The sequence below is a fragment of the Mesoplodon mirus genome (assembly GCF_964341445.2).
Source record: "Mesoplodon mirus genome assembly, chromosome: 12".
Lineage (NCBI taxonomy): Eukaryota > Metazoa > Chordata > Mammalia > Artiodactyla > Ziphiidae > Mesoplodon > Mesoplodon mirus.
In genome coordinates this window covers 53,523,806-53,541,081 of record NC_138988.1, presented here as the reverse complement: position 1 = coordinate 53,541,081, position 17,276 = coordinate 53,523,806, and the positions used below count along the sequence as shown (strand labels likewise).

The 17,276-nt window shown below is 37.4% G+C and overlaps 2 protein-coding genes across 2 annotated transcripts in view; one reads left to right on the top strand and one right to left on the bottom strand.

Annotated features, from left to right (window-relative positions):
- The window catches only part of STT3B (STT3 oligosaccharyltransferase complex catalytic subunit B), a 101,583-nt gene that overhangs the window by 33,619 nt on the left and 50,688 nt on the right, over positions 1-17,276 (top strand). The gene's annotated exons all lie outside the window — the stretch shown is intronic.
- On the bottom strand, positions 11,741-12,738 carry LOC309813683 (non-histone chromosomal protein HMG-14-like; the record flags this gene model as incomplete). Its single annotated transcript, XM_082638739.1, has 1 exon — positions 11,741-12,738. One exon carries the CDS (start codon positions 12,736-12,738, stop codon positions 12,433-12,435), a length of 306 nt encoding a protein of 101 aa, XP_082494865.1. The 3' UTR covers positions 11,741-12,432.

Here is a 17,276-nt window from a genome sequence, read left to right as displayed (position 1 = left end):
GTATCTACTATACAGAGTATTCAATAATTAGCATCTTTTTTTCACACTTGTTTCAAAACAAATCATTTTATTGAATTTAAAATACCAAAAGTTGTTCTGACAATATTAATAAAAGTATATGTAAAATCTGGTAGTTTTCTCAGACTGAGTTAGATATTATTTTACCACTTGTGTTTACTCTTTTATTTCAGTTTTATTTTGGTGTCTCTTAACCTTTAATACATCATTTCTCAGTCAATTCACCTAGTTTTACTTGAGGAAAACTGTAAATTGTATGTATGAGAGTGTGTGTGTGTGTGTGTGTGTGTGTGTGGAATTTTCCATAATAAAGTTTACATATAATTGACTTGAAACAAATAGACTGCCAGATATTTCTTCAGCAAAAATGGGTTTATTCGGGATCAGCAGAGAATTGCAATTCGGGATCTGCAACCACAGCAGGCCATGTGCAAGTCCCAGCATGCCATTTTATAGAGAGGGAAAGGAAGTTGGAGGGGCTAAACAGAGTCTATGGCTTTTCATTGGCTGCTGAGTCCTTGCCAGGGGAGAAGAGGAACCTTTCTTCCTCCTGTTGGGCTCTGCTGTCCTTGCAGGGCATGAGAGCTCCCCTTTCTGGTCTCCCAACTCTATTTAATTGAAGTTTATTAATTTTTAGCAATATGTATTACTCATATATATAATTATGTAGATCATCTGTCTGTGTATATGTAAGTATTATAATTGCATATATAGGTATGTGTACATGTATATGTAAACTGTATATACACACACATGCACAGTATCGTAGAAAATTTCTAACATAAGCAAAAGTAGAGTTAATACTGTAATGAACCTCCGAATGTGTATACATCACCCAGCTTCAACAGTTTTCAATTTATGGTCCATCTTGTTTCATCTATAACACCCTCCCCAGCTATTTAAATTTTTTAAATATGTGTATTGGACATGCTAAAATTGAAGACTGCTTTTGTGCACACAGTTGCTTGCATTTAATGAAGAAGGAAATAGAAGCCAAAATTTAAGTCAGTGTTACTACTCATTACTAGTATGCCAGAAAGAATTAATTGACCCTCATAAGTGAAGTGCCAGGAACTATATATATGATACCTTCAAGAATACAAAAGTCACTAAGAAAAAAATATTCCACTGTCAGGTAAATTAGAATAGAGGTTCCAACGTGATGTTTTCAGAGCACAAATTCAAGTGGACTGGGGAGGGGAGGATGGAGTATTAGAGAAGACTTCTTCAAGAATGAATTTCAGGTTTATGGGGATCGCAGGAAGAAAGGAGAATAAAATGCATGGCTGTGGTGAGTTTCTATGTAGATGGAACAAAGAGCTAAGAAAGACCATGCTAAAATTGCTCAATAAGAAGGTGAAACAAAAGATTAATAGATACAATTCTTTTTTTGGTTATTTAATGGAAAAGAGGAGTTGTATGATTAATCTAAATGCCTTTTTTTTTTTTTTTTTTCTGTACGCGGGCCTCTCACTGTTGTGGCCTCTCCCGTTGTGGAGCACAGGCTCCGGACGCACAGGCTCAGCGGCCATGGCTCACGGGCCCAGCCGCTCCGCGGCATATGGGATCCTCCCAGACCGGGGCACGAACCCGTATCCCCTGCATCGGCAGGCGGACTCTCAACCACTGCGCCACCAGGGAGGCCCTAAATGCCTTTTATATTTGTTTTGGGTTGTGTTTTTTTCCCCCCCCCCCGGTTATTAACTTCCTCCCCTGCCCCGGGTTCTTTTGTTTTTTCAATTGAGAAATCATTACCATATACCAGTGTATTAATTTTAGGTGTAAAACATTAATGATTTCATATATGTATACATTGTGAAATGATTACTACAATAAGTTTAATTAATTAACATTTATTACCATACCTTTTTTTCCCCTTGTGATGAGAACTTTTAAGATCTAAACAACTTTCAAATATATAATACAGTATCGTTAACCATAGTCACCATGTTGTATATTGCATCCCTATGACTTAGTTATCTTATAACTGGAAGTTTGAACCCTTTGACCACCTTCACCCATTTCCCCCACTCCCGCAACCCCACCTCTGACAACCAGCAGTCTGTTCTCTGTATCTGAGTTGTTTAGGTTTTTTGGTTTGTTTTGTTTTGGGGGGGATTTTTTAGACTCCACGTAAATGCGATTGTCTAGTATTTGTCTTTCTCTCTGACTTATTTCATGTAGCATAATGCCCTTAAGTTCCATGCTTGTTGTTACAAATGGCAGAATTCCTTCTTTTTTATGGCTGAATAATATTCCTGAGAGAGAGAGAGAGAGAGTGTCTGTGTGTGTGTGTACACCCCACATTGTCTTTTATCTGTTCATTTGTCAATGGACACTTAGTTTGTTTCCATGTCTTGGCAATGCTGCAACAAACATGGAAGTACAGATACCTATTCAGGATAGTGATTTGGATTAATGCCTTTGGATTAATGCCTGGAAGTAAAATTCCTGGGTCATATGGTTGTACTATTTTTAATTTTTTTGAGGAACCTCCATGTTTTCCATAGTGACTGTATAAGTTTACATTCCCACAGTGTGCAAGGGTTCCCTGTTTTCTACATCCTTGCCAATATTTGTCTTTCTGGTAATAGCCTTTCTGACAGGTGTGAGGTGATAACCTCTTTGCATTTCCTTGGTGATTAGGATGTTGAGCACCTTTTCATGTACCTGTTGGTATTTGGTTTCCTTTGGGAAAATGTCTGAATCAGTTTGGATTGGGTGTTTAATACTTCAACTGAGGTTTCCTAGGAATTCACATAAAAGTAAATAGCCAGACTATACTTATAGTATACTTGTAGTAACAACTGAATCTGCAACACAGTGTTACAAAGTTAGATTTGGGTGCTTCTGGTTTAATTTATATATGTGTGTTTATATACACACAGTGAGAAATAAAAGCATTACTAAAATTTTCTATTAGGCTCTAAACAAACTTCTGCATCATTTAATTGAACAATATCTTTAGCAGCAAGGAAAACTTTTTAAAACTGATTACTGTTTGACGGTTACTTCTGAGTCAAATATTTTACAATTTTGTGAACCAAAATACCAAAATAAATTAGATGATGTTTAGCATCTTTGCAACTATGAAATATAACCTCGAGTTTAAGATTCTGTGTTTACTGAAATAACCTAATTGTTCTTACTGATTGATTTATTAATGTTATAAATTTGGGCTTAAATTTCTATTTTAAAAAATACTTTTATTTTTCCTTTATTTTTTTATGAAGATTTTATTTGAATAAAGGTTCCAAGCCTTTAAAGTTTGAAATGCAGTAGCTTATTCCATTTTGGAATTTCATATTATATATCTTACTTAAGTATTTCAGTTAAATGTCTTTACTTTGAATGAAGTTAATATTTATCTGTATTTTCTGTATAATTGAAAAGATTGGCAATTATAAGGGATAGATAATGGGATAGAATGATGTGGGAACAAAACATTACCTCTGATAACAGGGCTTTAAAAACTTGGAAGTTTTTACTTGTCAAGTAGTCTTTGAGACACCTCTCTCATTTTAACATAGGCATAGGGATGTTTATTGATTTTCAGATTTAAAGTCTGAAGGAATCTAGTGGTAAATTATTAGAATTAATAAGCATTTGCAAGGTTTCTGGTTATAAAATCAATGTAAAAATATCAAGAGATACCTGTCAGAGATTGCCAACAAACACAGGAAAGCATGCTCAACATCACTAATCATTTGAGAAATGCAAATCAAAACTATAATGAGGTATCACCTCACACCAGTCAGAATGGCCATCATCAAAAAATCTACAAACAGTAAATGCTGGAGAGGGTGTGGGGAAAAGGGAACCCTCTTGCACTGTTGGTGGGAATGTAAATTGATACAGCCACTATGGAGAGCAGTATGGAGGTTCCTTAAAAAACTAAAAATAGAACTAACTACCATATGACCCAGCAATCCCACTACTGGGCATATACCCTGAGAAAACCATAATTCAAAAAGAGTCATGTACCACAATGTTCATTGCAGCACTATTTACAATAGCCAGGACATGGAAGCAACCTAAGTGTCCATCGACGGATGAATGGATAAAGAAGATGTGGCACATATATACAATGGAATATTACTCAACCATAAAAAGAAACCAAATTGAATTATTTGTAGTGAGGTGGATGGACCTAGAGTCTGTCATACAGAGTGAAGTAAGTCAGAAAGAGAAAAACAAATACCATATCCTAACACATATATATGGAATCTAAAGAAAAAACTGGTTCTGAAGAACCTAAGGGCAGGACAGGAATAAAGACGCAGACGTAGAGAATGGACTTGAGGACGCGAGGAGTGGGAAGGGTAAGCTGGGACGAAATGTGAGAGTGGCATGGACATACGTACACTACCAAATGTAAAATAGCTAGTGGGAAGCAGCCACATAGCACAGGGAGATCAGCTCGGTGCTTTGTGACCACCTAGAGGGGTGCGATAGCAAGGGTGGGAGGGAGACGCAAGAGGGAGGGGATATGGGGATATATGTATACATATAACTGATTCACTTTGTTATATAGCAGAAACTAGCACAACATTGTAAAGCAGTTATACTCCAATAAAGATTTTAAAAAAGAGATACCTGTCAATATGTCAAACAGGGTTTTAAAAAATAAATGAAAATACTATTAAAAATAAGAATAAATTTAAGCAAAGATGTGTAAGATCTCTAAGGTTGAAATTATTAATTTTCTGAAGAGACATTAAAGAAGACTTATAAGAAGGAGATAAACTCTATTTATGGATTGGATGAGTCAGTATTGTATAGATATTAATTCTCCCCGAATCAACATGTGGAGTTAATGGGCTTTTAGTCAAAACCCCACATGGATTTCTTTGGGGAATTGACAGCTTATTTTAAAATTCATGTGGAGATGCAGAAAGACAAAATACAAGGCACAGTTTTAGAATGATCTGCCAGATGTCAAGATTTTATTTAAAGCTCTAGTTACAAAGTTTGCATATTATTGGTGCAAGGATAGACATAAAGACCACTTGAGCAGAATAGAGTCCAGAAACAGATCTGCACATTAATGAACTCTTAGTGTATGATAGAGGTACAACTGTACAGCAATGGAGAAAAGATAATTTTTCAGTAAATGATGTGGGAACAATTATTTATACAGAGGAAATAACAATAGATAAATATTTCTCACCATATAAAATAATTGATTCCAGGTATATTAAATACCTAAAATAAGTAAGTTTAAACTAAATTATCATGAAAAAGAAAATAATATCTTTATGACCTTGGGACAATAAAAGACTTTTTTAACCAGAAAAAAAGCACTAACTCACAGCAAAAAAAATTGATAAATTAGGTTTTATGTCAAGAATTTCTGTTCTTCAAAAAATACCATCATGAGTGAAGAGAAGCTATGAATGAGAACAGTTTACAACTCACATAACCGACGAACAGTATGAAGAACTTAGTCAAATTAACTAGAAAAAATGTGCAGAGTACTTCAATACATACTTCAGAGGAAATTTAATGACCATTAAATACATGAAAAGTGTTACCCTCACAAGACATCATAGAAATGCAAATTACCATTGTTGGCAAAAATTGTTTGATAATCCTAAATGTTGGTAATGTTACTAAGCAGCAAGAACTCTTGGGTAGGGTATCCACCTTTTATTTATCTCTACAGTCAGTTCATTTAGCTGTCAGACAGGGCTGATGAGTTTAGTGGTAGTGGTGTGTTGTATGGGGGGAGAATAGGGGGGAAGTACTGTATTACGGGCCTAAGAAGAAGATAGTGACTACTACTACTTTCAAAGTGCTCAGTGAAATAAGAGTGTGCTGCCCTTTACTAAAGTCCTGTTATTTCACTTCCAGGCGATAAGAAGGGAAACCTATAAGGACATTCAGTAAACTATTCACAGTACTGGGTTGGAAACTGGGCCAGAAAATAGGATAGAAAAATGAACGGCCAATCGGACAGGAAGAAGTTAACTGAAAATCAAAGAAAATGAGTTTGTAAGAGTGAGTTGGGACTTCCCTGGCAGTCCAGTGGTTAAGACTCCGTGCTTCCAGTGCAGGGGGGCACGGCTTCGATCCCTGGTCAGGGAATTCAGATCCCACAAGCTGCATGGCGTGGCCAAAAAAAAACAAAGAGAGTTAAGGGAGTTGTGGGAGCCTTGCATACCAGGATTGACTTGATTCTGGGGATAAAATAGGACTAAACACATTCTACATCCATTTATGTTTAGTTTTTAGATACTTTGACTAGATTTTCAGTAGAATCTTAATTAGCTTGCTTGTTTGTTTTAACTCTTTAATTTTGCCTTCAGGCTTAGATCTCAGGAAGTATGGACTAAATTGGTTTTAGTCTTTAACTTTGGGGATACCATTTAAAATTGACGTTAGGTAGCTATCTGGGAAGCTATGTAGAGTGTATTTCATCTCCATTTAAAAACATATTTATGAAATCAGTTATTCATTCAACAAATATTTGAGGGCTGCTATGTACCACATACTATGCGAGGTGTTGGAGACGTGGTTTCCTCGTGGGAGTATTTATCTAGTGTGGTAAATATTAAGTAAACTAATGTGAAATTGCACCTGTGGCAAGTGCTAGAAGAAAAAAGTACATTGAACCTTTTCTGTCAACAGCATCCCTTAGAAATGTGCTGAAGTTTGAAGAATGAGTTATTTAGGCTAAGAGGGGAGATAGCAGTGATCCAGGGGGAAGGAACTGGCAGTCTGAAGTTCCTGAGGTCAGAGGGGATAAGATGAGTCTGGAGGACTGAAGGATGGGTATATGGAAAGCAGGGAGATAGTAAGGTGTGAGATGAGGCTAGAGTTATGTAAGAGCTAGAGTGTGTGTGGCTTTGATTATGTTAAGTGAAGTGTCCTTCCTTTTAATTTTAAGAGATGACGCCCTTGAATAGTTCAGCAGAGGGTTGCAATATGATCACATTTACATTTTGAAAAGATGTTCTTTGTTTTTGTTTTTGTTTTTTGTGGTACGCGGGCCTCTCACTGTTGTGGCCTCTCCCGTTGCGGAGCACAGGCTCCGGACGCGCAGGCTCAGCAGCCATGGCTCACGGGCCCAGCCGCTCTGCGGCATGTGGGATCTTCCCGGACCGGGGCACAAACCCGTGTCCCCTGCATCGGCAGGCAGACTCTCAACCACTGCGCCACCAGGGAAGCCCAAAGATGTTCTTTGTTGAGAAACAGTATACAGATTGGAGAATTAGGACGTGGGCAAAATGGATGTAGGGGGATGAGTTAGGGGGTACTGCAGTAGTCTAGTTTAAAAAATGATAGCTTGGATTACAGTGCTAGTATCAGAGTAGGAAAGAGTGGACAAATTTCAAGGATATTTAAGTAGTAAAATAACCTGGTTGTGATCTGTGTATAGGATGTGAGAGGGAAGGAGCTCTCCAGGATGACACCTAGATTTTTGGCTTTTTCAATTTAGGTAGTAATTAGATAGAAAATACTAAAAGCAGACACAGTGTATGTATTTGTTTTGGGGGTGGATAGGTGGTGTCCAATCATGAGTTTAGTTGGATATTGAGTTTGAGATGCCTTTGTGACATTCAAAGGAAAAAAAATGTAGACAGGGAGATAACATTGGCAAATTGTGGGCATACTGATAATAATTGAAGACCCAGGTATGACTGACATCGCTTGGGGGAGAGTTACAGTTAATGAGAGGATCTTGGGTAGAGGAGGCTGCCTGTACAGAGAGCAGAGAAGAGGGTTGGAGATGTGGGGTAAAAAAACAGAAGACTATGGTAGTTATAAAAGCCAAGGAAGAGAATGAACAGAGAGGGAGAGGCCAAGAATTATGCAAAATGGAAAGTTAAAAATACCACTCAGAACAATTTTGATTATGAAGTTGGAACCCCATGTTTCTTAGTTTTAAGAACATATTAATCTCTTGGAGTCCATTTTTTTAAGTGAAAAATTGCGTTTAAAATTTTAAATCCTGATTCTTGTTAAAATACTAGGCCTTTTGTCATTGAACTATTTTCACAGGTTTGGGGGATGTTACTTACTTTTCCTGTTGTGTACTTCCTAATGGTGCTCCTCTACCTCCTATAGTTTGTAACCGTCCTTTATGAGCGCATTTGAGTCTCAGGTTATTTTTGGTTTTTGCTTTTACTGTTAATCCAAGTTTTTGGACCTTGGTTTCAGTGTTAACTTCTTGATTTGGAGATCCCTTGTAAATTTAGACTAACATGTGTGGTACAAATGTTAAGAGTTTACCTTTTTTAATGGGAGTCTTTCTTCCCTTGGGAGGAGAAAAATTTAGCCACTTCCATGCTGGTGGATACACTGTTTTTCATTTCTGAAGGGATAGTCTTCCCATGGTCCCACCTATAAGTACAATAAATACTTTGTTTCTAGCATTTGGAGGTTTCACTTTTAAAATTAGCTCTGGTACTTTCTTTTAGAGGATGTTTAGCATTTCTAGCACTAACTTAGATTTCCAGAATTGTTGCTGGAAAACAAATGTTGTTTTAAGTTCTGAGTTTAAAATCCTTTTTCCTTAGTCAGAAATTTTGGTATATTATTCCATTGCCTGTATAACATTCAGTGATTCCAGTTGACTGATATATTCCTTTGGAGAAAATCTGTTTATTTTCTATGAATGATTTTAAGTTGCACTTTATCCTTAGCGTTTTGAAATTTATTGAGAGGTGTATGTAGTTTTTTGTGTTTTTTCCTAATCATCTGTGGGGCATAATGATTCTTCTTTTAAGATTAAATGTAAAAACTGGATTTACCTTTAGACTTCTTAATTTTTTCATAATACTTCTTTTCAGCTTTATTGAGATATAATTGACAAAGTTGTGTATATTTAATGTGTACTGCATGATGATTTGAGATATACATACACATTGTGAAATCATTACCACAATCATAACACATCCGTCACCTCACATAGTTTCTTTCTTTCTTCCTTTCTCTTTTTTTTGGTGAGAGCTCTTAAGATCTCATCTCCTCTTACCAAATTTCAATTATACAATATAGTACGTATTACTAACTACAGTCACCTTGTCATACATTAGATCCTTAGAATTTATTCATGTTATAACTGAAGTTTGTACCCTTTGACCTACCTCTCCCCATTTGTCCCATCCCCCATCCTCTGGCAGTCACCATTATATTCTCTTTCTGAGTTAAACTTTTTTTTTTTTTTTTTTTTTGCGTTACGCGGGCCTCTCACTGTTGTGGCCTCTCCCGTTGCGGAACACAGGCTCCGGACGCGCAGGCTCAGCGGCCATGGCTCACGGGCCCAGTCGCTCCGCGGCATGTGGGATCTTCCCTGACCGGGGCACAAACCCGCGTCCCCTGCATCGGCAGGCGGACTCTCAACCACTGCGCCACCAGGGAAGCCCTCTGAGTTAAACTTTTTTTTAAAAAAAGAGTTCACATATAAGTGATACCATACAGTATTTTTCTTTTTCTGTCTGGCTTATTTCACTTAGCATAAATGCCTTCCAGGTTCATACATGTTGTCACAAATTGGCAATGGCAAGATTTCCTTCCTTTTTGTGGCTGAATAGTATTCCATTATATAAATGTATAATGACATTTTCTTTATCCATTCATCTATCAACAGACACTTTGGTTGTTTACATATCTTGGCTATTATGTATGTATGTATTTATTTTAATTTTTGGCTATGTCGGGTCTTAGTTGTGGCACACGGGATCTTCGTTGTGGTATGTGGGATCTTTCGTTGCACACCCGGGCTCTTTGTTGCAGCACATGGGCTTCTCTCTAGTTGTGGCGCGTGGGCTCTGTAGTTTGTGGCATGTGGGCTCTCTAGTTGAGGCACGCGGGCTCATTAGTTGTGGCGCGCAGGCTCATTAGTTGTGGCGCACAGGCTTAGTTGCCCCGCAGCATGTGGGATCTTAGTTCCCCAACCAGGGATCCAACCCACGTCCCCTGCATTGGAAGGCGTATTCTTTATCACTGGACTACCAGGGAAGTCCCTGTCTTGGCTATTATGAATAATGCTGCAGTGAACATGCAAGTGCTGATATCTCTTCTATATACTGATCTTGTTTCCTTTGCGTATACAGTTGACCCTTGAGCAGTGCAGGTTTGAACTACATGGGTCTACTTATATGTGGATATTTGTCACTGATAAATACAACCTGCAGTTGGTTGAATCTGAAGATGCAGAGGAACTGCAGATGTGGAGGAACCAAGTATATGGAGGACTCACTATAAGTTATATGCAGATTTTCAACTACAGAGGCTTGATGCCCCTAACCCCCACATTGTTCAAGGGTCTACTCTATACCCAGAAGAAGGATTTCTGGATCACATGATAGTTCTGCTTTAAAAAATTTTAAGGAATTTCTACACTATTTTCCATAATGGCTGTATGAATTTACATCCCCACCAACAGTATACCAAGGGTTCCCTTTTTTCACATCCTTGACAGCATTTGTTACCTCTTTACTTTTTGATAGTAGCCACACTAACAGATGTGAGGGTGTTTCTCATTGTGGTTTTCAGTTGCATTTCTCTGATACTGAGCACCTTTCATATACCTAACTGGCTATTTGTATATCTCTGGGAAAATGTCTTTTCGGGTTCTTTGACTTCTTTGACCATTTATTAATCAGATTTTCTGTGGGTTTTTGTTTTTTGGCTTTTATTTTTTCGCTAATGAAAGGTATGAGTTCCTTATGTGTTTTAGATATTAACCCCTTATTAGATATATGGTTTGCAAACATTTTCTCTCATTCCATAGGTTGCCTTTTCATATTGTTTATTCTTTCCTTTGCTATGCACAGCCTTTTAGCTTGATATAGTCCCAGTTGTTCATTTTTGCTTTTGTTGCCTGTGTTTTTGGCATCGTATGCCCAAAAGTCATTGCCAAGGCCCATGTCAAGGAGATTTTTCTCTGTTTTCCTCTAGGGTTTTTATGGTTTCAGATCTTACATTGAAGTCAATAATGCATTTCAAGTTGATTTTTGTGTATGGTGTAAGATAAAGGTCCAGTTTCATTCTTTTGCATATATGAATAACATCCAGTTTTCCAATACCATTTATTTGAAGTGACTATTCTTTCTTCATTGTTTGTTCTTGGTGCCCTTGTCAAAGATTAGTTGACTGTAATAGTGTGGGTTTATTTCTGGGCTCTGTGTTCTGTTCCAAAGGTCTGTGTGTCTTTTTTTATGCCAGTACCATACTGTTTTGTTACTATAGCTTTGTAACATAGTTTGAAATCAGGGAGTGTGATACTTCCAGTTTTGTTGTTATTTCTCAAGGCTGCTTTGGCTATTCAGTGTCTTTGGGAGTTCCATGCAAATTTGGGGTTATTTTTCTATTTCTGTGAAAAATGCTATTGTAATTTTTTTAGGGATTACACTGAATTTGTAGATTGCTTTGGGTTATATGGACATTTTAACAATACTATTGATAATTCTTCCAATCCGTGAGCACATAATATCTTCCCATTTATTTGTGTCTTCTTTCATCAGTGTATTATAGTTTTCAGTGTACAAGTTTTTCACCTTCTTGGTTAAATTTATTGTTAAATATTTTATTGATTTTTATACTGTTGTAAGGGGGATTGCTTTTTTTTATGTGCTTCAAGAAAGTCTTTCATAATTGAGATTTTATTGGTTGTTTTGAGGATCAGTACATAGACATTTCAATTTGTACACAATTCTCAACATACATACCAAAAATCTAAAAAATCATGTAGTTGTGATTCTTTTCTGAACAGTTATTCCAGTGACTTTCCAGCTTAAAATTTGGAGGCAAATTTTCCTTCACAGGATATGAAGTACCAATATCTTCAAATATTGATATGCTGTTACATCCTAAGTGCCACTAATTCACAATTTAATATCATATACACTACATACTCAAATTGTCAGTCATTCACAGCACATTAACAGTTACTAGAAGAACTGGACTACCATGACCAAAGATGTTGCATAGTGCACAAAATTCTGCCCAGGAGAGACAAGACCAAGGAGTGAGTGGTTTGCTTTAGGAAACAATTATACCAAAAACAACATGGGAAGAGAAGTAATTTAAAGTGTTTAAGACATTAAATGCACAGCTGACTCCAAACTGCCATTTAGTATGCTTTGTATTATAAGATATAAAAGCTACCCTCCATCTGTGGAATCTTAAGCTGACACCCAAGATAATCAAAGCCTCCCATATTCAATATCCCAGTATTTTCTGGTTGTACCAAAAAATAAACAACCAGCAAATGATTTCACCTCTTAAAAAAAAAAACATTTACACTAAATGCTTTTTTTTAAGCTACTAAAAATCTTGCATTTACAAAATAGTTGATAACAGAGCTACTAAAAAACTTGCACTTACAAAATAGTTGATAACATTATTCCTCTGGATTGTATAAGAAGGGAGACAGGGACCACTGATAGGACCAGGGGTGTGATATTAATCAGACTTGGCTTCTTTCTCTCCTGCTTCATCAGAAGCTGGCCTCTCCTCGTTTTTAGTTTCTCCATTTTCTGCAGGTAGGTCTTCTTTAGTCTCTTGGTTAGCTACTTCAGCCTGTTTTGCCTTTGCTCCCCTTTTTCCCTTTGGTTTGCACGTTTTGTCTGAAGATGTATCCTTTCCTGCTGCCTTTTTTGGCTTCGTTTCCACTTTTGCAGGAGCCGATTTAACTGACAACCTTGCCAATCTTCTCTTGGGCTCCTCCTTCACCACCCCCTCAGTGGAGCTGACCTTCCTTTTGGGCATTGTGGCGGTGGAGCAGGCATGTGCCGGGTGCCTGTGGGCCGCGGCACGCTGAGAGCCTTTGCGAAGCTGGGCTGCCTGGCCGCTGCCGCTCCTCCTGCCACCCGAGCTGCTGGGACCCGCAGCGGGGGCGGTGGGAGAACCCGGGATTGCTTTCTTAATTTATCAGATAATTCATAGTTAGTGTATAGAAATGCAACTGATTTTTTAAATGTTGATCTTGTATCCTTGGTGAAGCCTTCAGAGTTTTCTGTATATAAGATCATGTTATCTGCAAACAGACAATTTAAATTCTTCCTTCCCAATTTGGAAGCCTTTTATTTCTTTTTCTTATCTAATTGCTCAGGCTAGGACTGTGTTGAAAAGAAGAGTGAGAGTGGGCATTCTTGTTTTGTTCCTGATTTTAGGGGAAAAGCTTTCAACTTTTCACCATTGAGTATGATGCTAGCTGTGGGCTTGTCATCTATGGTCTTTATTATTTTGAGGTACGTTTCTTCTATACCTAATTTTTTTAGTTTTTGTCATGAAATGATGTTGAATTTTGTCAGAGGCCCTTTCTGCCTCTGTTGAGATGATCATACGATTTTTATCCTTCATTCTGTTAATTTGGTATCACATTTATTAATTTTCGTATGGTGAACCATCCTTGACTCAGGGATAAGTTCCAGTTAATTATGGTGTATGATCCTTTTAATGTGCTGTTGAATTTGATTTGCTGGTATTTTCTTGAGGATTTTTGCATCTTTGTTCATCAGGGACCCTGGCCTGTCGTTTTCTTGTTGTGTCCTTGTCTGACTTGGGTATCAGGGTAATGCTGGTCTTGTAAAGTGATTTTGAAGGGTTTCTTTAATTTTTTGGAAGAGTTTGAGAAGGATTGGCATTCATTCTTTAAATGTTTGGTAGAATTCACCAGTGAAGCCATCTGGTCCTAGGCTTTTCTTTGAATCAGTGATCAAAACCCCCCAACAATCACCTTACTCGTTATTGATCTGTTCAGATTTTTAAATTTCTTCCTGGTTCAGTCTTTGATGTAAGTTGTATGTTTCTAAGACTCTGTCCGTATCTTCTGGGTTATCCAATTTGTTGGTGTATAATTGTTCATAATAATCTCTTTTGATCCTTTGTGTGTCTGTGGTATTAGTTGTAACGTTTCCTCTTTCATTTCTGATTTTGTGTTCTTTTTTTTTCTTAGTCTAGCTAAAGGTTTGTCAATTTTGCTTATCTTTTTTAAAAAAACGTTGAACAAAACTTCATTTTTTTTCTTCTCTTTTTCTAGTCTCTATTTCATTTATTTCTGCTCTGATTTTTGTTATTTCCTTCTTTCTGTTTTTTGGGCATAATTTATTCTTTTTCTAGTTCCTTGAGGTATAAAGTTAGGCTGTTTATTTGAGGTCTGTTTTTTATTAATGCCAGTGTTTATTGCTATAAACTTCTGTCTTAGATTGCTTTGGCTGCATTTTGGTATGTTGTGTTTCCATTTGTGTTTATCTCAAGATACTTAAAAAATTTTCTTTTTATTTCTTTGACCCATTGATTGTTCAGGAAAATACTGTTCAATTTCCACATATTTGTGAATTTTCTAGCTTTCTTACTCATTTCTAATTTTATATCATTATGGTCAGAAAAGATATTTGGTATAATTTCTGTCTTAAGTTTGTTAAGACTTGTTTTGTGACCCAATATGTGATCTATCCTGGAGAATATTCTGTATGTACTTAAGAAGAATGTGTGCTCTGCTGTTAGATGGAATGTTCTCTGTTAGATCCATTTGGTTTAAAGCGTAGTTCAAGTCCAGTATTTCCTTATTCTTACTCTCTCTTTCTGATCTATTCATTGAAAGTAGGGTATTAAAGCCTGCTACTATTATTGCATTGCTGTCTATTTCAATTGTTATATACTCTTGATCAGTTGATCCACTTATCATTCTATAATGAATGACCTTTTGTCTCTGTTACAATTTTTGATTTATAGTTTATTCTGTTGGATAAAAGTATAGCCATTCTTGATCTCTTCTGCTTTACGTTTGCATAGAATTTTTTTCCATCTCTCCACTTTCAGCCTATGTGTATCCTTAAAGCTGAAGTGAGTTTCTGTTAGCATATGTTTGAGTCTTGTGTTTTTAATATATTTACCCACTCTATGTCTTTTGATTGGAGAATTTAATCCATTTACGTTCAAAGTGATTACTGATAAAGACTTAACAACTGCCATCTTGTTAATTGTTTTCTAGTTCCTTTGTTCCTTTCTTCTTGTGCTGTCTTCCTTTGTGATTTGATAGTTTTCCTTAGCAGTATTCTTTGATTCTTTTCTCTTTATCTTTTTGTATCTACTATAGGTTTTTGCTTTATGGCTACCCTGAGGTTTACATAAAACATTTTATGATTATAACAGTCAACTTTAAGCTAATAATTTGATTCAGTTGCATGCAAAATCTCTATTCTTTTACACCCCCCCTTCAGTTATGTTATAGATGTCATAATCTTTTTATGTTGTGTATTTAACAAATTATTGTAGCTATAGATATTTATGTCTTTTAACCTTTATACTAGTTAAGTGATTTATACACCATTACAATAGTAGAATCTTCTGAATTTGATTACATACTTATCTTACTAGTGAGTTTTATACTGTTATATATGTTTTTATGTTACAAATTATTGCCCTTTCATGCTAGCTTGAAGGACTCCCTTTAGCATTTCTTATAAGGCAGGTGTGGTAGTGAGGAACTCCTTCAGTGTTTGTTTTTTTGGTTTTTTGTTTCTTTGGGAATATCGTTATGAAGGACAGCTTTGCTGAATATTCTTGGTTGGCAGTTTTTTTTCTTCAAGCACTTTGACTATATATATGCTATTCTGGTGCAAGGTTTCTGCTGAGAAATCTGCTGATAGCCTTATGTGGGTCCCATGTATAAGTTTTTTACTCTTGCTTTCAAAATTCTCTCTTTGTCTTTGATTTTTGACAGTTTTATTATAATGTCTCTCAGTGGAGTCCTGTATGGGTTGAATATGTATTGGTACCTATGAACATCACATGCCTGGATGACCGTCAGCTTCTCTCCCCAGATTTGGAAAGTTTTTAGCCATTATTTATTTAAACAAGCTTTCTACCCCTTTCTCTCCTTCTAGAACTCTGATAATGCAGCCATCATTACCCTTGATGCATAGTTAATGTAGGCTATTTTTCACTTTTTTTTCCCCTCTGCCCTGATAGTTTCAAGTAACCTCTCTTCTAGTTCTCAGATTCTTTCTTCTGCTTGTTCATGTCTGCTGTTGATATTCTCTGCTGCATTTTTTTTTCATTTTATTCATTGTATTTATCAGCTCCAGTATTCTCTTTGGTTTATTTTTTTTATAATTTCTGTCTCTCTTTTGGACTTCTTATTTTGATCACGTATTGTTTTCCTGATTTGTTGAGTAGTCTTTCTGGGTTCTCTTGTAGCTTGCTGAGCTTCCTTAAAACAATTACTTTGAAATCTTTGTCAAGCAGTTCATAGATCTGTTTCTTTGTGGTCAGTTACTAGAAAATAATTGTGTTCCTTTGGTGGTGTCATGTTTCCTTGATTTTTTTTCACTTTTGTTGTAGCCTTGCATTTATGCCTGCGCATTTGATGGAGTGGTTTTGGTCGGGAAAGACCTTTACCTGCGGGTAAGTGTGAGGGTGCCAGCTGAATAGGCTGTGGCAGTTCTTACTCTGGGGAAGATCCAGGGGTGTAGTCTTTGTGCAGCTCCAACAACTGAGGTCAGTGTTAGTGAAGATTGCAGGGGTCCTCAATGGCCAAGGCAGCAAGTGTCCATGGGGCTGTTAAGGGCTGTTTGGGACCTTCTGGTCTCTTTTTCTCCCACAGGGAGTTGTTGTGGCCAAGGGGATCTCTCTTGGCACCAGGTCCAGCTCACAGGTGTCCTCTTAATCATGGTAGTACTGATGAGTGCCCATGGAGTAGCCATGGAGCTGGCGTCTGGAGCTCAGGCACACACAAAGCAGCTGCAGAGCTGGAGTCTGAAGTGTAAGCACTTACAGAGAAACAGTGGTTCTGGAGTCCGGAGCATTTGTGGGATTAGGGGGTTGTGGCAGCCCTGGTCCTGGGGCAGCGCAGCAGTAGCTCTTTATTGCTGGTGACAGAACAGTGTCTCCCTCTCCAGGGGCCCTGTGGCAGTGATGGCTTTTGGTGAAAGCTGCTGTTGTCCTCTGCAGAGCAGGCCACTGGAGTTTGTCCTGATGAATACTTACAGGGTTCTCCTTTGTGAAAGCTGTCATGGGTGCTGTTGTCCTCAGTTGAAGAGCCTGCCTAGGTCCTCCACAGAGCAGACCACACTGGGCACTGCAGTGGTCCTACCACATGGCTGATACTGATAGCCTCTACCCTTCTTTGTTCCTGGCTGTCTCTAGATGTCTCAACTAAGCCTGTCTCCCTAGTGATCCTTCTGTATGGTTGCTTTCCATTTTTTGCTTCATTGTGCTGCTGTGGGATCTCAGTTCTGCATGAGCCTCCTGGGGATATTTTCCTTCACGGGTAGCTGTCTATTTCTTATTTTTTGTTGGGG